The sequence below is a fragment of the Amblyomma maculatum genome, chromosome 1, assembly GCF_055883805.1.
Source record: "Amblyomma maculatum isolate TAMU_Amacu chromosome 1, ASM5588380v1, whole genome shotgun sequence".
Taxonomy (NCBI): Eukaryota; Metazoa; Arthropoda; class Arachnida; order Ixodida; family Ixodidae; genus Amblyomma; species Amblyomma maculatum.
In genome coordinates, this window is record NC_139344.1 from 314,753,005 (window position 1) to 314,777,352 (window position 24,348).

Consider the following 24,348-nt stretch of genomic DNA (forward strand, 5'->3'; position numbering starts at 1 on the left):
GCCTTCTGCATGTGGGATGAAAGGATTTTTGTGTTTTTTGCCACAGACTGTTCTTTCTGATTGCACCCTGCCAACCATCGGGCATAGTTTTGACAGTTTACAAGGTGCCTTAAAAACCATGCTGACACCATGTTTTGTAGACACCTTTTTAAACCTGTGAAGGATGGTCTCCGCTAAGCAAATGTCCCCACTATGTCTGTCAATACTGCTTTCTGCGGCAGGTTCCACTTCAAGACATCTACTTTCTGATTGACAGCATCATTAAGTGGTGTCCAGAGCTTGTGGGGCATTGACGTCAAGTTTGAAAAATTGTTTGGATGTCATTGCATCAGCAATACACAGTAGTCTTGTGTCTTGCCAATACATTCGGATCCTTGGAAATTTCAAGACTGCCATGTATATCATAATGCCAGTGAAAACCTTTATTTCTTCTGATGGGACATTGAGCTCAATTTCATCCCTTTGCAACATACAAACGTTGTTGAAACGTGATAGGTTGATTGTTTTTAGAAGTACTTTGTAAAGTAGTCAAGCAACTGAAGAGTAGGTGATGCTCTTAAGGGTGCAGCCTCAGCACCCCCCCACCACCCCCCTTTTTACCTCGTGAACACTTGTTCCTAATTCACTTCACTGGTGCTTTATTTCTTTGGTTGGCGGCGACTGCTTGTTCTTTTCATCATCGCTTTACTGATGCTGTGGTCATTTGCAAAAAACTTCATTTTAAGCACCCTAGAATGAAATGAAGTATTGCAGTAAATAAGAGGAAAAGCTTAAAATTGGCTTTGTGTGATGGAGCGCCTTGCTAACCACAATGTTGGCAGATTCTTCAAATTCATTCTTTGAGAAGTTCTCATTTGAGATGTCTCGTTGGCTATTCTGGTCAGAAAAGCTTGAGCCGATGTAGTCGATGCCTTCTGCCGGCTTACTGACTGCTCTCTAACACCTAGAATGCATAAAATATATGTATACGTTTTGTACTGCCACTTCAAAATGAAATAAAACAAAACAGCAAAACTATGTTAGAATTTAACAAAAACTGCAAAACCTTCTCGCTTGCAAAAGGCCGTAACCGTAATCGCGCTACATTTGTTGGGTCAGCTGAACATACATATACTGTTTACTGTAAAGCTGCTACTGCGGGGATTTTTCGCACCTCTACTGGTGTTATATACATAAGGATTCATTATAAATTTCTGGTCCATTACACTGTCTTACCCTACTTTTGTTGGGGGGCAAAGCCAGGGCGTTCAAGCGTCCACTACCTGGCGATCGGATTTCAGCATTGCCTGCAAGACTCAACTGCAGTTTGCCGGTTCGTGTGGGAAGTGGCGATAGCTGTTGTCAATGGCAGGAGCTGCCATCCTGGAATTTCTTTGGCTGGCCGCTGGCCGCGTTTGTCTGTTGCTGCCAAACGTTTGGCTAGATGAAGCAGAAAATGGAAAATTGACTCTTATGAAATTGCGACTCTATAGAATAATGTCCCATAATCACTTTAGCGAAAGTTGTTTTTAAGAACAATTTCTATATATCCCATTTGTTGTCGCAAGATTCGCTTGCTATGAAACAGCGCTTACATTTATCTGCAGCAGAAGCTTACAATATGAGTGTTTTCAGAAAAAAAAAATATTGTAGAGCTGTTTCACTAAACAGTTAGTTGACAACCAATTTATTAGGTGTAGCTGTCTTCAAATGGGACATGTTCTTTCACATATTTACGCGAAAATAATTTTTCATTGCAAAACGGGATATTGTAATTTTTTACGGTAGAGAATGTCGTCCACTTTTTGCCCAACAGCTACTGTTGTTGCACGGGTATTCAGTTTTTCCTGTCCCTTCTCCACAAACAAGTGTTCGGAACTCGCATGAAAGACTGCCAAAGCGAAACATTCTCAGTTGGTGCTTGAAATTCAAAGTCCGCTCGTCTTCACCCGTGCAAGAGTTGCAACTGTAACAGTGTACAACGACATGTGCGCCTGCTACCACTGTTAACCTTTTTATCTTCTAGTAATCATCGGTTTTCGGTAGTTTTTATCTTGCTAATATGAACAACAGGGTAAAGAAAAAGATTTTGCTAGCCGCTGCACTTAACAGCAAAGCTTCGGCCAGCGGAAACGAAACGATCAGGGAAAGGAAGGAAAAAAAGTGCGAAAAAAAGAAAGGTCAAGGTGAAGTATGTAAAAAATCTTAGAAAATATGAAAAGACTGTAAAGATAGCACCTCTCTCGTATCAGCTGAGCAGCTTAGATACTTTTAAGCTATTCAGGACACTTTGTGTGCAAGAGACTGCGTGGCGCGTGAGCTTTCTTCGTAAAATGGCCTGGCACCCACGTTGCTATCACCACGTCCCCGCATATCAGAGAGGAGGAGGGCAGCACGCTCTAGTTCGAGGCTATTTTCCTCCCCGCCATGAAAGCGGTCTATAAGATAAACAGTTTTGTTGTCTGTTGCTAAATAATCTTTCCACCACGCTCTGTTCATATACATTATATCTTGCTCTCAAGCCGACCTGCACAAAGTGCAGATATCTCTCTCGTCGTTTTTAAAATAAAACACAAGTTTGTACGTGGTTAAAAAATAACCCACATTGCCGTTGCTTCATTATGCCCGTATAAAATCTACACCTGCCGATGGGTCCTCTTGGAGACTTGAGATAGTTGCTTTTCAGTAAAGCTCTTGAAAAGCGTGTCCTTTGACAATGCTGAGGGGCACCCCGTCAATGGCTACAAGATCTAGTGGACTTTTGACCAATGCTTTCCTTTCAGTGCTATGTAATCAAACCTTACTGTACCAGCAGAGATGGGAGCTGGCATTTGGCCAGCAGGAGGGATACGCGCAGTGGGCGTCATGCCGACGTCATGTGCCACCTTGCGTCTTCGATCGAGTTGATGACCCCTGTAAGTGGCGGCATCAAAAATTCATGAAGAAAGCATTGGGGAAGCGCAAGCACAGATGCTGGTATGCAGGGCCACAAGAACATTGTACTCACATACTTACTTTCCCAATGATTTTGTACTGCTTAAATGTGTGTTAAGGAAGGTAGAGAAAGGAAGGTAGAGAAAGTCTCGATAGTGTACAAATCGCGAAAATGAAAGAAGGGGTGCCACGCATATTTATTACAGTACAGTCGAACCCGGTTATATCGAACCCGGATATATCGAATTTTGGTTATATCGAACTCACGAAATATCCCCTTGAAAATCCCATGTAAAAGTATAGGAAAGCCGTGTCATATATCGAACTCAATTTCACCGGTCGTTCGATATATTGAACTCCGCACCACGCACTGGAAAGTGTGCCTTCCCCAAAGACGATCGCATCACCCTTGGCCGCTTGCCGCGTGACGTTTTCAAGCCACGTGCGGAAGGAATGAGAGGGGACAGTTCGGCGACGGCAGAGACATTAGTCTGCCAACCAAGATCCGTATAACTCGTGCTATGGTCTTTCCAGTTGTGATGTATGGATGCGAGAGTTGGACTGTGAAAGAGGCAGACCGCCGAAGAATTGACGCGTTTGAATTGTGGTGCTGGCGAAGACTCTTGAGAGTTCCTTGGACTGCCAGAAGATCAAATCAGTCGATATTGTCAACCATAAACCCTGACTGCTCATTGGAGGGACAAAATCTAAAGTTAAAGCTCAGCTACTTTGGTCATCTGATGAGAAGAGAGGAGTCGCTGGAGAAAGATTTGATGTTGGGAAAGGTTGAGGGTCGCCGGAAAAGGGGTAGGCAGCGAACGCGATGGTTAGATGGCATCCTCGAGGCACTGCAGATGAAGTTATGTGATGTTAGGAAGATAGTGAGAGACCGGAAAGCGTGGCGTGACATGGTCCATAGGGTCACGAAGAGTCGGACACGACTGAATGCCTGAACTGAACTGAGTCTGGGCAGCGCCGCGCCCATTCCCCAAAGGCGCGCGCATCTGCAGTTGTCATTTCCCGCGCGCCAACACATGACGTTTGCAAGTCATGTGTGTGGGTGTGCCCATTCTTTTGCCGAGCTCTCTCCTTCAGCACGCGCAACGCATGCGCCAAGTCAGCTCAGCCCGTTTTCAGACAGACGTCGGACGCTTTCTCCAGCGTGTTGCGAACCCTCTGCATGCGGCGGCGCGGCGGCTGAGGTGGCTATGGCGAAATTCACCGTCAAAGAAATACAGGCCGCCATCCTAGCCATGCGCAGAGGCACAGCTCCTGGGAAAGACAAGATCACGGTGCTCGCCAATCTCCACGAAGCAGCCCTCACACAGCTCGCGAATTACATTAACAACTGTTGGCGCATGGGCCGGCTGCCAAACGAGTGGAAGACTGCGGAGGTGCACTTCATCCCCAAACCGGGCAAACCCATAAATATTAACAATCTACGGCCCATCTCTCTCACCTCCTGCGTAGGGAAAGTTATGGAGAAGGCGGTACACATCAGGCTTACCCGATATCTTGAAGAAAATGACTTGTACCCACACACCATGTTGGGATTCCGGCCTGGCCTATCCACCCAAGATATACTCCTCCAGATTAAGGAAGAAGTCATAAACCCCCCTAACAAGCCTTTCTTCAGGACAATTCTCGCTCTTGACCTCAAGGGGGCGTTTGATAACGTAAAGCACCACTCTATTTTGGAAAATATGAGCCACATCAATTGTGGTGCAAGGACCTATGCATATGTTAAAGATTTCCTTCACGGTCGTAACGTCTACGCCGACCTCGGTCTGGCAGAACCCAGCCAAATACAGCTAGGCACACGCGGCACGCCACAGGATGTTGTTCTATCACCCTTACTTTTCAATATTGCTTTAATCAAACTCCCAGCCCAACTAAATCAGGTATCGCATCTATGGTACGCCTTCTACGCGGATGACATCACTATTTGGACCACGGCCTATTCCACCACGGAAATCGAAGACCGCCTTCAAGAGGCCGTAACCATCGTGCAAGCCTACGCCGCTAACTGCGGCCTTACTTGCTCCCCCGAAAAGTCGGAGTTGCTGGTACTACACAGCTCCCACCAGCGCAGACCCACTGTTGAAGTCAACCTCAATGGAAACCCAATACCACAGAAGGACACCATCAGGGTTCTAGGGCTTTACATCAACGACAAGGGCAGAAATGTGTACGCCCTCACACGGCTCAAAAACACCAGTCTGCAGGTTGCGCGTATGATAGCCAGGGTCACTACCAACGACAGGGGTATGCTCGAACAAGACACCCTGCGCCTGGTTCAAGCATTCATCATTAATAGAATTGTGTATTCGACACCGTATCTGCACCTCAAAACGGGAGACTATAAGCAAATCGACTTCATTATACGAAACGCTGTTAAAAAGGCGCTGGGCCTGCCCCAAAGCACTTCCTCAGAACGTCTTTTGCAATTAGGGGTGCACAATACAGCCGAAGAACTCCTTGCCGCCCAACGCGCCACCCAGATAAATCGACTAGCAGCAACCCGCACGGGCCAGACCGTTCTTACGGACCTTAACCTGACCAGCCCGCAAGGTCTCGTACAAAAACAGGCTATACCGCCCGGGTGGTCAGGCTCGTTCATAGCCAATCCCCTACCCCGCAATATGCATCCTCTGTTCCACCAAGGGCGCCGGAAGGCGCGGGCCAAATACATCCAGAAAAAGTACAGGACGGACACTGAATCCTACTACGTAGACGCAGCAAAGTCAGAAGCGGGGTACGCGGTAGCGGTTGTGATTCACCAACAACAACTGGTTGATGCCCTCACCTTCTGCGATGACAATATAGAAATGGCGGAGGAGGTGGCCATTGCTTTAGCCGCCACACATACCACCTGCGCCTATATAATAACAGACTCTATGGCTGCCTACCGCAACTACATCAAAGGGTGAATATGTCCTCAGGCTGCCAGAATATTGAAAAATTATGGACACCCCAAACAAGACAAATGCCTCGTCTGGACACCGGGACATCAAGGCGTGGAAGGGAACGAGTGCGCCCATGCCGCTGCCCGAGCTCTCCTCCCCCGGGACTCGACCCCTCCATCCTCCACACCGCCTTATCCCGGCCCTCTGGCGACGTATGCGGAGAGGTTACAGCACTGCAGACTCTCTCGCAGAAAATATCCACCCCCAGCCAAGGGGCTCTCCAAAGCGGAGGAAGTTAGATGGCGACGCCTACAGACAGGTACATATAAAACACAAGCCCTTTTAAACACAATACACCCCGGGTTCTGCGACCCCAAATGCAAATATTGCGGGGAAAAGGCAGGCCTGCACCACATGGTGTGGACCTGCCCACACAATCCTCCAGATGATCCGAATGCAGTGCCAACAATTGAGGGGTGGGAGGCTGCCCTATCCAGCTCTGGACAAAAGGCCCAACGGGCCCTCGTGACTCGTGCGCGGGTAGCAGCGGCAGCCGCTGGAGTCCCGGACTAGGGACCCCACCTACACATCCCCCTCCCTTAAATATACTTAATAAAGTTTTTCACTCACTCACGCGCCTGCGGATGTTAAGAAGCCGCAGCTCTCAAGATTTTTTTATTTATTTATTATTTTTTTTTGCGTAAGTCATTCTTTCTTGTTGTGCTGTACGCGCGGCGTATCGTAAGATATGGCGGCTGCGGATGTTAAGAAGCGGCAGGTTTTTTTTTTTTTTTTTTTATGGCGGGGATGTTTATTTTTTTTTTTATCGTTTATCCTTGCATGTATGAATCAGCGAAAGCACGCGGTCAGCTGCTGCGATCATGACGCCCGCCCCAAGCGCGGCGTGATAAATCGAACCAGGCTTGTGCAATCAAGCCATCACGGGCAGTCTGCCAAGTTCGCTCCCCACCGCCGCAGGAGCTATAAAAAGATAAACACGCCGCACGCTGCCAAGAAATGAGCTGTGGATGAGACGACCGAAACGGAGTGCGACATGCAAGCGAAAACGCTGGCGATTTCTGCCGCGGCGACACAGAAACCTTGTTTTGAGCTGCCGCGGTGGCTCGAAGGGCAGAGGGACGTTCCAACAAGTTGGAAATTTTTTGCTGTCGCTGCCGCTTGTCGCTGAGATCGCTTAATCGCTTTTTTTTTCTTTTTCCAAATTCTCGAGTGCAAAAGTGAAGGGTGGGTTCATTATGCAAGTGAGTTGATTACGCCACAAATGCGGTATCGTTTTTTCGCATCGTAAGTGCTGTCCCAAGCCGATTTCTGTATATCGAATTATCGATATATCGAACTATTTCGCGATCCCCTTCGAGTTCGATATATCCGGGTTTGACTGTAGATGAAGACTTGCAAATTCAAAAAGGAACAGAAAATGGCAAATGAAATGAGAAAATTGCTTTTATCTTTGTAAACAAATGATTAAGATTCCATCAGCAATGAAGTGTGTTTTTTACTTATACCTTTATCAGCAAAGTTCACTAATTTTTTCTTCACCGTGTTTTATGGCTAACTAGGATTTATATACCTTATGTAAGTTATTGATTTGGTTTATGGGGTTTATTGTCAAAAAGTGACTCTGGCTATGAGACAGCATAGTGGAGGACTCTGGAAATTTTATTCACTAGGGGTTCTTTAATGCGCTCTGACATCGCACAGCACACGGGCGGCTAGCTTTTCGCCTCCATCAAAAGCGGCTACCGTGGGCGGGATTTGATCCGGCATTCTTATGCACAGCAGTCGAGGCCCGTAACCATTGCACCACCATGGCGGGGCTGACGTAAGTTATGCAACACTTTTCTGCCCATACAGCTGAGGATCATCTTGCGCATAGGCTTAACAGGAAAACATAATTCGTTATAGGGGTGTGTATAAACTCTGATTAGACTGACGTCAGTACTATTCATGCAAGCTGCTGCAGACTTTCTCCAAGTTGCTTGCCCTCGGTGCATCGGAATTCTGCGAAAGCTTGCGAACGGGGTTAAGGGGAAAACAGATATTCTCGAGAGTGCCGGGGTTGGTTTGTGGCTTTCTTTCCCGCTTCTTCGTCTTTTCCTACATTTTTCCTTTGCCTTTGAAGGCTTGCTATGGTGCCTGGCCTTGCTGCAGCATTTGTACCTCGTTCCTTTACATCTGTTTTCTGAAATTATTACCGCTGAAACTACGTCTCGAAAGATCTATCCTTGTCCTCAAACCCTCCATCTTTTCCTCTCACCTCACCATCTCTACCCTTCCTCACAATTACCCTCACGAATTTGCAGCGCCAATTCTCCTTCACCTCGCAGAGATCCTCATGAGGCATGAACAAGGGAGCTTCGCCCCCTTACACCAACGACGCGTAAAGGAGCCATCGAGACGGCTCGCAGTTGCTGCGTTTTTCGTCATCCTGCGTTCTTTAGACCTGGCCTGCTTGTATGTGCACATAGGTTTAGTCATTAAATGGTTCATCCCTCTGCCCCTAAAGCACTGCAAAGAAGCCATCATGTTTCTCCTCATTAAGTCGCCTTTTCGTGGGAATGGGCGCCTTATAGATTGTCTCATTGGCTTTTTTTTTTTTTTTTTAATGCTTCGTCCCTTTGCACCTAGGTGCTGCAGGAAAGCAATTGTGGTGGGTGGGCATTGCTGTTTGGTTTTCATGTCGCAAGCCCCCAGGTTTGGCTCCCTCACGCATTACTACATGTTCGGTTGATTGCCAAACATATTATATGGCCGCAATCTGTCAAAATTTTGAATTTAATAACTGGGAAATTGTGTTTCCTGGAAACATATTAACTGGGATAAAATAGTGCAACTCTATGCAAGATATTTTACTGCTCATGATTTTGAGCTTATGAACTGAGAATGTATCAATGAGGTTTGACTGTATCTTTATAGCAGCAGTTCAATAATTGTTTTTTCAATATTTCAGCAGCTTTAACATGTTTGTTAATGTTTGGTCTCAAAGGAATGCCGGTAGGCTGCTGTTGTAAGAGCTGCTAGGTGTTTGCTTGCATTTGAGGCTTTAAGCTTTTCAAATGGAAATGAACGGTGATAATGTTATGTGCACGCTTGTCAGCTGTTAGCCCATTCATGCTACATTTATATTTATGTACTTTTGCAGACCACCCATATTTTGTGGGAGTTCAATTTCATCCAGAGTACATCAGTCGGCCACTAAAGCCATCCCCGCCATACATGGGGCTTATATTGGCTTCGTGTGGCCGTCTCAACAGCTTTCTGCTTCGTGGGTGCCGTTTGTCACCGCGACATCTGAGCGACATTGGCTCGTCCTCTGAGGATGAATCTCACGAGGTGGTTCCTGCCCTTGTTGAACCAGCCTCAACGATGCCTGCTCGGGTACCGTTATTTTGCATCGTTTTCTCTTTGTAGTTTGTGGTCTTTTCTCCTTGAGTGGAATAATATATACAGGAGTCTACCGATTTTTGGACTTGTACAATCATTTGACTTTATTGAGGGACTCTTGCGAATCTAATGGCAATACGTACATGTTTATGAGCAATATTTTGGACCCTATGAGGTTGAAAACTTTGACCTCTTGAAGTGCAGTAACATCTTAATAATTCGACCCCCGTTTGTTCGGAAATTCAGATAATTTGAAATAGGAGCGCAGTCTTGGCCGACACCCATGTAAGTCTATGGTATTGGACGCTCATTAATTCGATCAATAGGTGGCCTCACTCTGGTTAATTCAGATGAAGGATCATGACATGGTATGACCCACATAGTTTGTGGTTACCAAGATGGACTTTCCCGAACCTCGGTTGCATGGACCAGTTGCATGGACTCACACTTAGCGCGTGTTATTTCAGGTACGACAATGATTGGAAGCGCCGATAATTTGAAAAGAAGTCAGTGAAGAGTGATAGTGTTTCATGTCTATATTTGTCTGGCACGAAGCAAAAAGATTGTGACGGCTGTCTGAAGCATACCGCACGCATACTGCACTGCAGCTGTGGCCATGACTCACAGCCCAGTTCTAGCGGTAGGCTGATATGTTGGCGATGGTTGCAGCGAACGCGGTGAGCTCGCTGAGACTTGCACCATCACTTGCACCGACTACCTGAAGCAGACGAAGAAACTGTTCAGGTATATCGGCCTGCCGCTGCAACGGTCCCGGTGGAGCCACGGCCACAGCTGATTTCGTACACTCAAACCACGGTTGAGAGCACCACAATTGTGGCTTGTGGCGTACGAATGCGGCAGCAACGTCATATTTTTGTATTTCACCGTCTTTTTTTAGAGCTTGGAAAAAAGATACACGCGAGGCTTTCTTTATCGGAAATAAATGGACTGAAGGTTTCAGAAGGTGCTCTCCAACTTTGCAAATCACATTTTTGTCTAATTGCAATAGTTAGTAAATTAGAAAAATTATCATAATTACTAATTAGTTAATTGCAAGAAAAAAATTCCTTGTGTTGCACCAGATGACTGGCAGCTGTATACATGTAGTTTCTCTGGTCTACCTCAAATGTTTTATTTTTTAACCCTTGGCTAAAGTTGCGTGGACACTCTGCGTATGCTACAGGAAAGTAATAAAATAACCTCATTTATTGTATTGCATTTATTGCACTGTTCATGAAACCTTTGCTTTCTTCTTACTGTGTTTCGCAGAGGCCGCTTTTTGTGTGTGCTTCTTTTTGGTTTTTGCTTTCCATCTAGCTCTGACTACTCGGAAGGTGCCTAGCAGGGCATATGTCACTTTTTCTGCAGTATTGCTGTTACTGCTACGAGGCACACCACATGTCTTTTCATATGCTGCAGGCAACTTGGTGCTTGCATTGGGCCATCTCTGCATCACACTAAAATGTATTGCAATGCTGTACCACTTGAGAATGCTTCCCCATTGCTTTACAGCTGTTGAAAGCCTCCTCCTTGAATTTAGCTTCTTAGTAGTAGTGCGTAACGAGAAGGGGGTGGGCCATGAGAACCACTTCGAAGATGTCTACTGTGGAAAGAGGAGGGTGTAGGAGAGGTTTTTCATGGGACCCACCTTCAGGGTGGCTACTGTTGAAAGAAGAGGGGAGGGGGCGGTGATTACATGGCAAGCGAGAGACTAGGAATGAGGCTCACTTTTTGTGCGGTGGCTGATGGTGGCACAGTGTGCTGCCTGGAGATGAGTGCTGCACGAAGAGTGAATTTATTTGGAAAACTGAAAAGAGTGCTATAATATAGGCACACCTGTAGGCCTACCAGGCATTAACTAATACAGCAGGAGTCATTTATATTAATGCCCTGATTACTGTTTTTTGATAATGAATTTTGTCAGTGAAAAAAAAAAAAGTGATACGGCAGTTTGACTTATTGGTTGCATGGAAAGGGAAGTTCACTAAATGCTGTGGGTATGTGTGGCCGATTGAGGATGAGGCAAGACGCTGGCAAAATGCAACAAGATGGTTCGGAAACAAACGCATGAGAAGCAACTCTAGTGAGGCAAGGCCTTCCTTGTGACGCCTGAAGACAAGTTGTGGAATGCCACCCAGAATGCAGCTTTCACGATGAAACATGGCATGCTTAGCTTTTGCGTATCATTTCACTGGACTGCAAGCCGTATGGCTCATAAATTCTGCCACGGACCACAAAGGTTTGAAAATGAAACCACGCTGTTATGGGTGCACCGGTAAGCGCACTGCACTGTTTGAGGTACAGCATGATTGTATGGGGTCTTTGTGGTTTGTATTTGCCACAAAAGGTTATCTTCAGAAAACAGAACATTTTATTGCAGTAATGTCAACGGCCCTGTTTTGCAGAGCGAAGAAATCATGGGCTTGGCTCTGGCAAATAGCAGTTAGCAGGTGACATGACTTTGCTGATTGGTGAGGCCACATCACATGCCAACTCGTGCTTCTCATTTGAGATTGGAAGGTGAGGGGATTCTGGGTGAGCAATGAGACACGCTACTCATAGGCCACGCAGGCACGTTTGTATGGGTTGGTTAAAATGGGGGTACCCTCGTCTCTGGTCTTTCTCATAACTGGGCTGCTTACAACTGCATGCGAATGAATACATGCGGAGTAGTAGAGGCGTGAATTAAGGGGCGGATGATTAAGTGAGTAGCAAAGTGCATCTGTGTTAATGAGGGTCTGTGATGGGGCCCGCAGACAGAAGCCATTAACACAGTCTCATCATTACTTTAAAGGCGGAGCTTAACTGTTTCCTCAATTACAGTCTTATGGGGAACCAACTAAATTATCTCAAATTGTTCAACTTGTTCTTGGCACATGATAGCCTCAGTTGCTAGTGTGCCGAAGCACCCAACAAACAAACATCACATTGTTCAGCTTATCTGCAAATTCATCTTAAAGGCCAACGAAATTTTTCACTCCGTAAAAGAAGAATTTTTTAGTATGTCAAAAAAGAGCACTAAAAGCGAAATATAGCATTCGTAACTGAATCGAGCGTTTCAGGAATCGAGCACCAAAATCTTTGTTTCTTGAATTGAAACTGGAAAAAGGGTGGCCATTACTATGAGCCAGAAATGTCATAGAAACGGTTGCAATCGGGCCCTTGGGTGCTGTAGTTGCAGCATACTGGTGGCTTGTTGCTTCTTGCAGAAATCTCAGCGAGTGGGCAGGGGTTTTGTTCGGGTATTATGAGAGTCGTGAACGTCGATCATTTGAGTTTACGAATTCATATGATTATATGTTCATATGATATGAACTCATATATGATATATGAGGGTGAACGAAAGCCAACTACTATTGGCATGGACTACAGTGTGTTTTGCCCTATCATTTTCGTACTGCTGGAATGCATGCGATGCACACGCGGCGCATGATACAGTCGAACCCGGATATATCGAACTCAAAGGGGATCGCGAAATAGTTCGATATATCGATAATTCGATATACAAAAATCGGCTTGTGACGGCACTTACGATGCCAAAAAACGATACCGCATGTGTCGCGTAATCAATCCACTCGCATAATGAACCCACCCTCCACTTTTTCGCCCGAGAATTTGAAAAAAAAAAAAAATGCGTTAAGACCAGCTCGCTCACATGCAAGCGATTGAGCGATCTCAGCGACGAGCGGCAGCGACAGAGCGAAAAATTTCAAACTTGTTGGAACTGCGTCCCCCTTGCCGCTCGAGCCACCGCGACAGCTCAATAAAAGGTTTCTCTCTGTGTCGCTGCGGCAGAAATCGTGAGCGTTTTCGCTTGCATGTGGATGGCGCGCGTCACTCCCGTTTCGGTCGTCGCATCCACAGCTTATTTCTTGGGAGCGTGCCAAGATGCTGCGCAGCAATAACGGCAGGGCGCGTTTATCTTTTTATAGCTCCTCCGGTGGCGGGGAGCGACTTGGCAGAGTGCCCGTGATGGCTTGATTGCACAAACCTGGTTTGATTTATCACGCCGCGCTTGGGGCGGGCGTCATGATCGCAGCAGCAGACCGCGTGCTTCCGTTGATTCATACATGCAAAGATAAACGGCTCCCGCCAAAAAAAAAAAAAAAAAGCCTGCCGCTTCTTAACGTCCGCAGCCGCCATTTCTTATGCTACGTCGCGCGTACAGCACAACGATAAGAAAGGATGGCTCTCGGAAAAAAGAAAAAAAAAAAAAAAAGAAAAACAGAGAGAGCTGCCGCTTCTTAACGTCCGCAGGCGCCATAGCCATGTCAGCCGCCGCGCACAGAGGGTTCGCAACACACGCTGGAGAAAGCGTCCGACGTCTGTCTGAAAACGGGCTGAGCTGGCTTAGCGCATGCGTAGCGCGTGCTGAAGGAGAGAGATAGCCCGGCAAAAGAATGGGCACACCCACGCACATGGCTTGCAAACGTCATGTGTTGGCGCGCGGGAAACAATAACTGCAGATGCGCGCGCCTTTGGGGAATGGGCGCGGCGCTGTCCAGAACTGTCCCCTCTCATTCCTTCTGCGCGTGGCTTGAAAACGTCACGCGGCAAACGGCCAAGCGTGATGCGATCGTCTTTGGGGAAGGCACACTTTCCAGTGCGTGGTGCGGAGTTCGATATATCGAACGACCGGTGAAATTGAGTTCGATATATGATGCGGATTTCCTATACTTTTACATGGGATTTTCAAGGGGATATTCCGTGAGTTCGATATAACCAAAATTCGATATATCCGGGTTCGATATAACCGGGTTTGAATGTACGCACGTTCATGCCCCTGATGGCTGCACACTGTTTCGGCATGATAATAGCGACGGAAATTCAAGAAACTTCGACATTGTTAACAAACCTGGCACCAATAAGCCATCCTTCAGCCTCAAGCTCCTGATTGCACGCTGTCTGCAGATGGTTCACACACAATGGGCCCGGGTTGAAAATGCTTCACAAGTGCCCATTTCTATGTCATATCCAGTAAATTGCCCAACTCCACGACATGCCGCCAGGTGCATGCTTCGTCTGCTACACTCTTGTAACTACAGAAATAGTTTCCTGCAGGGTATGAAACTTCATCTGGATTGGTTTTAAGACTCACGGATCATATTGAAGCCAAACTAAAATTTCGTTTCAGTTGGCCTTGTAAGCTTGTCTTAATGGGAATTTGCTGTATTTATCTGTGTCAGTCCTCTCTATGAAAACTCACAATAAGAGTTTCTGCCAGAACATAAAATTTAAAAGTGCAGCACTAGCAACAGAGGTTGCTAGGGCTGCCTGGTTGCATGTTGCCAGTTGAATAAAAAGTTGGCTGTGGTTGAGCTCTGGTTAACCCTAGTTGAATTGCGAAAGCAATGGCTGCGTGGCTGCGCTTGTGGTTGTAGCTTGTGGTTAAGCTTTGGGTTTAGCTATATTATATAGACTAGACAAACTGTTCAGGTAATGACTAGGCTTTTATTCTTTATACCAATGATGTCGCTGCGATGATCAATGAAGTAGTGGGACTTGGTCTCCATTCTGCTGACGACGTGCTCTGTATCTGCCGAGGCTTTGTGTAAAACTAAGTCTAAACTGCTTCCCCAATGTGTGGTGGTTTCAGGTTGTTGCTGACTCAACTCGAGTAGACACCGCTCCTCTGCAGCTTGAACGAAGGCGTAGTTCTTGTCTTTATTGAAGTCCCCCGTCACGACAACAAACTTCTTTTCAGTTCGGCTGGACATTCCGGTAGACAGAACATCCAATGCAGTTTCAACGCTGGCTTGGGGAGATTTATACACCCTGGTTACTACGACCCCTCTCTTGCACAGTTTTACCCAGCGACGGCAGCGCCATCTGTTGGAGCGCGTTTTGTGTAATGCATCAAAGTTCACCGGCGTTTTAGTTGGCAGTGGTAAAGGTGTTTATTGCATTTAAATATGTGGGACACTTTAGCTCCACCTTTAGGCTACCTGCCCACATATAAAGCCCCGCTTTAACCATGCCGTATGAACATGCCTTAGTGGTCTATAGGGGCAACGTTAAACCAGGGTCCTGGCAAGCTGATTGTGACATAACCGTCCCATATGAGACGAGAGACCCAAGTTAGCAGCTCCTGCCACGGTTTCGTTGCGCTGGCCATTTGTGGCTACGGCATATAAGCATATGCAACGAGCTGAGCTGGCTGGCTAGTGTTGCTTTCGCAACAATAATATATAATAATAATAATTGATTCACAGGAAAGGAAAGCACAGTATCTGTCATACTTGCTCTGTGGACACCTGAATTGCACCGAAAGGGAAGGGAGGAAGGTGGGAGAGAAAGATGAACTGTAGTGGAGGGCTACGGAGTAATTTCGACCACCTAGGAATTTTTAGCCTGCACTGACATTGCGCAGCACATGGACGCCTCTCCGTTTTGCCTCTATAAAAATGCAGCTGCCTGCTGTCAGGATCGAACTTGGGAACTCCGGCACAATAGTCGGATGTCTTTCCACGGTAACACCGTGGTAGGGTAGATGAATGCTCTGCTGACACTAATTTGTTGTTGGTGCAAATGAAAATTTGTATACCAGTAAACTGGTTCATCTGCCACCTTGCGTTCAGACATGTCATCTTAGTTGCAGTGCAAGAAGGTGTGCAGTGGTGGTGATATGCCAGATTGACTCACTCATACGGGCAGCAAAAGACTGCCAGAAACCACTTTGACACTTCATTTCTGTTTGTGCAGCAGATCGAATGCGACAAAACAATTTCATATGCAGAAATCTATCGGTGCCTTTTGCTTGTAGCAATTGCAGCTCTACATTTGTTGTGTTATTCTTCTTTTGCAGATACTGTTGCCTACCCGGGAGTCTATCAAGCATCATGGCACTCCCCAAGGAGCGCATGGCGCTACAGTGATGCCAGGGTTTTCGCGGAGTGAAGATTATCGCTCGGTCACAACATGCAACGATGATCCCGACCCACCCACGCTGTCCGAGGGCCACCACACGCCACCAAAGTGCAACGGAAAAATCCTCAGCATGGATGATGTCGACGAAGCTTTCAACAGTGCCTGCTCGCTGTCTAAGCCTCCCAAAAGTGGTCAGCACGATTCATAGCCATTTTGAAATTTGCTGCCACAGCGATGGCCATACAGTGCTGAGAGTTTGCACAATATTCTCCTTCTTATTCATAGAGAGTTGCCTGTATTTCAGTTTTGACCGCCTTTTCTGTACACGACTATCATTATTATTTCATTGCTTGTTCCGATGTTTAGGGAATCCTCCTAGGTGGAGTGTTACTCATTGGCATCCATCCAAGAACAGCCCTATAGCTGCAAAGGAAAGCCACTCAGTTTCCACATAACCTTTCATTCTGTAAAAGCTGTATAGCTTTCTTTTATTGGCCATAGGTCTTTGGCTGCATGTGTGTGCAGGCTAATGATTAGTACCATATTTACACGATTGCAAGTCTACCCCTCAAATCTCATGTCCCGAAAAAAAAACATAACGCGGTGGGTGCTCTCAACAACAAAAATTTATTGCCTGTCTGTACAACCCGTCTCCACTTACAATTATGTATTTCGGTGATATACGCAGCAAGCTTGGCCTCCAGCTCTGAATAGCATACCAACTGTATCCCTTGGAGGCCCCTTTGCTTGGCATCACAGTTCAAAATTCTGTCTCGCTGCCACTCCCTAACCCATTTAGAAGCTTCGAACTTGCGACCCACAGCACAGATATTTGTTCGGCATAAATCATAGCCGCTTCCTTGAATGCTGCACGGAACAAGCGTCGAATGCTTTTTGGACTGGAGAGCTCGTGACAAAGCATGTAGCCGGTCATAAAGTCAAAAGTGCAAAAAATGCAAACGCGCAATGAGCGAGAACTCAATGCATAATCTGTGTCGGCTCTTCCATCAACCATCGACACTCCCTGGAAGTGCCGCCGTGTCACGTGACCCGACGCGATTGATGTGCAAAAAGGGAGCGTCGCCGCAATTCGAACAGCGGCTCTTCCGTACTATCGACATTCCCGCAGCTGCAGTTTGTGCTGCGCAGTAAAAGCTGAAAAAGAAAAATTCTTCCCGAGAAGCATGCACAGTAGGGCAAACAAATTTGCCGTAGCCTCCTTGATATGGTTTTCACCTTGCTCTTGTTAACAGTGCCATGCTTTGGTTTTGATTGTAAGTTGACGCCCCCTAACTTCAGATTTTTGAATTTTAAAAAGGGGTCGACTTACAATCGCGTAAATACGGTAATTACTCTCTTGCTATGACTATAGAGTACCAGTGGTTGCAATGCGTCAACAGAAAAAGCCGTAGAAAATGAAAGTGCCGCGTATAATTTGTTTTTGAAGACCTTCTGCAGGCTTGCATAATTCTCATTAAAATGGAACATTTTTGCTAACTGCTTGGTATATATTTCTGCCAGGTGTTTAACATAATTTGTCTGTTGCACAGCTGTATTTTTGATGCAGGGCAGGTGTAGCCAGTAGTATTTTTATCGGGTTCGGATGCCTTGTTTCCTCTAGAATAGTGTGTGACTTCAGCATTTCAAGTGCGCTTATGCTTTTTTATGTGTTCTGTTGAAAAATGGTTGTGTATGAAATTGCCACTGCATTAAAGCAAGGCGCCCGTGTGCTGTGCGATGTAAGTGCACGTTAAAGAACCCCAGGTGGTCGAAATTTCCGGAGTCCTCCGCTACGGCGTCTCTCATAGCCTGAGTCGCTTCGGGACGCTAAACCCCACAAACCGAACCGAACCGCATTTGTGATGCTGAAAATTGCCAAAGGTACTTGGATGGGTGCTCACCTTGGTGCTTGGAGTACATAACTCTTGTTAGCCTAGCTGAACTGGGAAGGCTTTTATTCAATAAGGCAGGTAAAAAAAGTTCCGAGAGCACTGTAGAACCTGCAGTGGAGAAATGCGAAAGCCTGAATATCGCGCTCCCCTTGTCGAACACAACCAGCATTTCGTTGAACGCATAAAAGTTCACTGGCGTTCTATAATTGGTTTACACGAAAGGAAAGGCTCTGTATCTGTCACTTGAGGAATCTCACAGACGCGAGATTTCCACCATGAGCAAAATGGCTTTCGCCTTAATAACTGGTTCACAGGAAGTGAAAGGCACAGTCCCTGTCACACTTGTTTCTATGGAGAAATGAAAACGTTTTGGAGTACAACTGAGCTCACAGCTGATGACCGGATTTTCGCGTAATGGGGCTAGGAAAGCTTTCGCTTTAATATATGTCGATACTTCCTACTGTTTAAAGTTTGGATTTAGTGTCCTGGAACATTATTGCTGTGTTTCCAGTTCTTTCTATTTCCCAAATCATACTCTCTAAATCACGGACAATAAGAATATTCTGTTCAGTTAATTTTTCTTTCAATTAATATGTTCCCGAGTAGCGTGCTTTACTATATCCTAAATTTCAACTGTTTCTGGTATGATGCTAACATGTTTAACGACTGATTGCACATCTGTAAGCATACAATCAGGAGGAATTTGGGGCATGCAACGTAACCTGATATGCAGTGAAAGTCGCACATCGTGATGACTGGGCATGCAACGTAATCTGATATGCAGTGAAAGTCGCACATCGTGATGACTTCTGTGCAGTGTGAAGATGCAAACGGCGAAGCATCACCCGTTGTTTCTTTACCTTCTGAAAAAGAAATTCATGTTGTGTAAATATTGAAATTTTGTAATGTGAATGTGGGGAAAATGCCTTTAAATATTGAATAGACTACCTGATCAGAGAGGGGAAAATAAAATAAAATACAAAAAAAGGAAAATTAAAAATATTGCAAACATTGCTCTTTTTATTTTAGAATTGACATGGTATTTGCAAATGAAATTAAACTAGAATTGCACAGAAGTGCATACCTTACTGAAAAATAACTTTTATACAGGATTCCGTATACAGTTTTTTTTTCTACAGGAAGGAAGTGCATGAAGCAAGGTGGAGCTGTCATATCGCTGCTGAATACAATAAACTCTCATTAATTCAGCCTCAGAAATCAGAAAGGCTTCCAAATTAGCCGAAGGCTCGAAATATTGAATGGGCCTAAAAAAATTGCCAAAAACCGTTTGTATCACAGTAATTATATGTGATGAACACCTGTACGATGGTTGTCTGCATTTGAGATGAAAGCAAATTGAGAAGTTCTTTTTTTCCTGTTTAATCAACTGCTTGGCTTTGCGCACACCGTCGGGAAGGTCCCCCTTCACAAAACAGTCCCATTGCGTTTTGAGGATGCACAGCTCAGTGTGGTCAAGCATTGCAATGAAGCGTGCATTGCGGTGAAACTGTAGTGTATTTGGTAATTTTACAATATTTGGAAAATTTCGAGTATCAGTCTTTCTAATAGGAGTATGTATTGCACAACAGACATATTCGATTCATATTTTAAATTCCGCACACCTCTTAAAGTTTGCCTTAAAGGGTAACACGACTTTTGAAAACTGAAAAATTGCAAAACAGTTGAGATTATATATATTCTGCTAGCATGTTTCATAAACTGCCCTTTCTGTAATTATCAATGCCGAAATCATCGTAGAAATACGAGAAATTAATTATATAACAAGCTCTGGCAGCACCGGAGCCGTGAGCAAGTGCTCAAAACGTCCAAACTTTGCACGCCTGCCATTCTTCTCCCGTTGAACCGAGCGCCCTTTCTTTTGCCACCCTCGACAGCTGTGGTCGAGGCGTGACTCACTTCCAATTGGGAGCCTTTTAGGGGCTTTCAAGCTTTCGAGGCTGCATTAAACGAACCGCATGTTTCACGAGAATGTGGGGAATCAAGCCACTGCTATTGGCAGTTGTACATGTTGAAAGGATGGTCTGTGCCAGCTGCCCCTGCGCGTCGCTTGCTCCGGCTCTTTGTTCCCGTTATTGGCTGTGTCTTTGGAGTTTGTGCGCACTCTTTGCCTTTCGCCATTTTTGCGATTGCCGTCTATCATCACTTGCCGTGCCCTCCAAAGAGTTTTGCGCAATGTGTCAATCGTTGCATGGTCACTCACGATGCTTCAAGATGCCACACATGTTCGCTGCACGGTAGTGTTCTATGAAGGCTGTCCACATGGCGAAGCGTACAGCCAGTGATTGCATCGACGCCTGCAGCATCCTATCATCTGCTAGAATGGAACTTAGAAAGCAAGGAAATTTAGAAAAGCCCTTTGATGCCTGTCCAGAAATTACCGCAATGAATTCTGCATTGCCAACACATCGTTCAAATTCTTCAGGCCTGGTGTAAAGGACACATGTGACCCATATGATATATTCCTGTATTTGAAAACCAGCCTGCACAGCTCTGTGGAACTTGGAAGTTATTAAAGTGTTTATGCTATGAGCCCGCCCTTAAAATTTCATAAGGATATCTTGGCCAACAAAAAAAAAGTTGGCGTTCTCTCAACTTCCTAGAACCAATTTCTTTTAATCCATTTTTTTTTTCTTGTGTGGCTGCTTAGGACAGCTGTATCTCGGGAACTACTTATCAGATTGTATTGATGTTTATTTTAGTCCATACCACAGTAAATTTCTGAAGGCAAGACAATCCCAATTTTTCATGATATTGCATCTGGAATTAGTGATAAGCAATAAAATTTGGTTTATGCAGGTCTAATTAGTAACACTAATTTGGGGCGTTGTTAAAAATTTTCAGCACTGTAATTTTGAAAAAGGGCTTTGTGTTGCCTTGTGGCAACTATCCAAGAATGACCGTAATGGGTTTCGCAGTGCCAGCACATTTCGCAAATTCTCCAGTTCTGTCCTAAGGGCCCTATGCAAACCATTTCGATATATTCCTCTAACATGAAAGCCAATGCAACCAGCTTTAAGAAACTAGATAGTTATTGAAATGCTTGTGTTATGACCCTACCCTGAAAATTTCATTCAAATGTCTCAAGAAATAAAGTTGGTGCTAAAGGGTCGCCTCTCCCCTTTAAGGGCTACAGCAGCAAAATTTTAATGCGACTACAATACCGATTTGTGATCGGTTAGCCCTAAAACTAACCATAAAAATGTTTTGTGTGTGTGTTAGGAAAGTAGTTTTGTTAGAAGCGTTTTGAAAGCAGTGTAGCAGATGATGCATGTACCTGGTAATGTGTTGCATAGCTGAGCGATGATGTCTGTACAGGCACTGTCCTCAGGCTGGGGCCAGTATGGGTAGATGGATTTCAGGCGGTTTGCACTAAAGGGCTAGAGACTAAAATGTGGCTTGGAGGTTCTAGGTTTATTACAGTGGTGGAGTTACTAAATTTCCATTGATTACTGCACCGAAATGCTGTGTAACTGTTGAGGCACGAACATGCATGGTGTGCAAAAATGCATACGTTGCAGACGCTTCAGATGCACAGAAGACATGGGGCAAAACAGATTCTAGTCTGTGTTGCTGTTCGTCTGCAGTGCTGCAAATTCCTTACATTGGCATTTGTGTCCCTCACAATACCCGAATGAAATGTGTGCCCACTCACTAAGGTTTCTACCAGCATACATTAGCATGGGAAAGAAAAAGAAAGAGAAATACATCCTGCATACGAACACCAGGAAACAATCGCCACAACTGCAGTGCCCGACGGTCCTGTTATGCCCCTTTCTGGCTCTTAATAATGGCCGCTATGGTTTCCAGTTTTGGATCAGAAAACCACAGGTTTCTTTGGTGATTTCTGAAACGCTCGCTGCAGTTACCAGTGCCATATTTTGTTTTTAGCATCATTTCCTGGTGTACTACTAATGAACGCTACTTTTAGGGAATGAAGAGTAAAAATTTGATTGGAGGTGGCCTTTAACAAATCAACCACGGGGCACTACGTGAAGCATAAAAATGGGGCGGCTTCTTTGCACTGCATGAGAGCTAGGGAGTGAAGTATGGGAGCTAGGGAGCGAAGTATGGGAAAATACAGCTTGAACAGAATAAATGGTTTTATAGCAACAATACAGGGGCAGGTAAAGTTTTGTCGACACTTGAAAAGGAGATACAATAGCAAAAAATGCTAGGCGACATATTTATGTAATGAAACTGCCAATAAGTGTGTGACCCCATTCAGCAGTGAAATTTTTTAAACTTAGGCATTTTGAACCGTCCGTTTATCCTGATAATTTTTTTTTTTGCCTTAGTAAAATATTGACACGGTTTTGCTGCATTGTATTTGTGCAAAGTTAAATTTTTAATAAATTTTGACCTAAAATTGCATTGAAGTTCATGTAAGCCTTCAGCTGCCAGCAGTTCAATCTGAGACGCCTTTGTGAAGTCTTAAAGTACCATTGTAGTTTTCATAAAGCAGTATCATAGTGAAATTAAATCAAATCAAATCTTTATTTCAATGCTGACTAGGCCAACGGCCTTTTTCTACATGGCAGCATGGCATACAGCAAAAGCACACAATTCTTCTTGAAATTTGAGACAGAAAAAGTGACACAAATGAATGTTTGCAGAAAGCAAGCGATATGGTACAGTTAGTAGAAATGTAAAAATAGGCATGTAGGAGGCAAAAATCTTTTCCAGTGAAACCAATTACCTGAAATACTGGTCCGGTACATCATTGGTGGTGGTTTAACACATTGCCTCACTTTTTTGTGCTGGTCGGTGCAAGTTGAAGTGCATGTGACATTCTTGATGTTACTCTTGATGTGCGATGTTCTTAAGGTTGCTCTTAATGAAAGAAGAGTCTACAAGCTGGAACAGACTTGCAAGTGAAACTTCCCATGTGTGCCAGAAATGAACAACCTCTGGGTCGTGTTGTGTAAAATGATATTCTCCAACTCTTTTTGTTTATTCTCATGCTGTGAAGGAAGTCCTGTCTACATAGCCTTGGTTGCGTAGCCAAAGAAAGCATATTGCTCATGCTTTGCAGTAGCATGTTTCTTTTTTTTTTTTTTATTATTAAATGAAACTTGCAAGGTTCTCTGGTGCTGGTGCTTCTGTTTCACTTGGAATTTCGAGTTGGCTGATATCATTGGCATCCTATAGGCATTGTATTCTGATTTTGTTATGCTTCATTTTGCTTTGGAGTGAATACTGAGTGTGCCTGTTTTGAATGGCATTTTTGTACACCATTATTAATGCATTGTACTGCAGTTGAACTGTTTATTGTCTTCGTACTATTCAGTTCTAGGTTGTCTGGTACCTTTGGGAAATCATGAACTCATACTCTCATTATTAGTGGAAAAAGTTTCATTTCTAGTAAGCCTCAGCTTCATAATTGAGGGTGTGTTAAAGATAATCTTGCAATGCAATGCCCTTCTGAATGTATCAAATGTGATCAGAAATGGGAATCCGCTGTAGGCATATGTACAGTGTCCATAATGACATTACTAAGGAGATATTTTTTATGTTTCATGTAGGCGGTAATTTTATTGCTTATTGCTGCGTACAACTTGACACCAAGTATAGGTAGACTCTTTTAGAGGCTGTCTTTGCTGAGAACAAAAAGAAAAAGAAAATAGTTGATTTTCAGAATTCGTCTGCACTTCCCACTTAAGTGGTTAGTTGAATTATCTCTGTGGGCAAGTCCTCCTTTAAAGTTGTCAAGTGGTGGGCATTGCTACTGCCAAATATTGCAAAATATGAATATAATGGCTTTTTCATTGTTTATTACAAGGTGGTTTCGCCAAATTGTGAATACATTTAGTGTTAGGCTTAGAGACTGCTGACAGTATTTACGGTGTCACATTTGTGCCTGGAAACTTGGGGCTGGTGCATACTTTGTGGAACTACTTTAATCTTTTCTGATGGCTGAAGCTGTACAAGTGCAGTGGTAGCCTGTGCCTTCAGAGTTTTCTTTGCCAGTCTACGCCTGTGATTTTAACAAGATTCTTCCAACCGTTCTACATCTCTGCTCTTTCCTGCAGAAAAATCTGCTGAGCAGCGCCATTTCATCTATAGTGTTATGAAAGGTAAGCGTCACTGTAACTCGTGAGAATTGTTTTCCCATTTCTTTTGAATTATATTTTTTCGTTACCGTTTATGACTTGGCATTATAAACAGTGTAAATGTTTTTTAAGGTCTGTATTGGTATACTTTTGGGCATTGTTTAATTATATCATGACTGTATGCAAATATGCTTTCTGCCTTTTGCTCATCTGCACTTTATCCCGTTATATCCTATTAAACTTAAAGTTGCACTAAAGAGAACCTTGAAGGCATCTTTTAATTGTGAGATCTCG

At 44.6% G+C, this 24,348-nt stretch overlaps 1 protein-coding gene across 4 annotated transcripts in view; it reads left to right on the top strand.

Moving 5' to 3' along the window:
• The window catches only part of Ctps (CTP synthase), an 88,096-nt gene that overhangs the window by 58,199 nt on the left and 5,549 nt on the right, over positions 1-24,348 (top strand). For all 4 annotated transcript variants that reach the window (XM_084605273.1, XM_084605432.1, XM_084605337.1 and 1 more), the window contains exons 14-16: positions 8,983-9,218; positions 16,030-16,282; positions 24,034-24,078. In XM_084605273.1, coding sequence (XP_084461399.1) covers positions 8,983-9,218; positions 16,030-16,282; positions 24,034-24,078 — 534 coding nt within the window. The remainder of the gene's footprint in view (positions 1-8,982; positions 9,219-16,029; positions 16,283-24,033; positions 24,079-24,348) is intronic.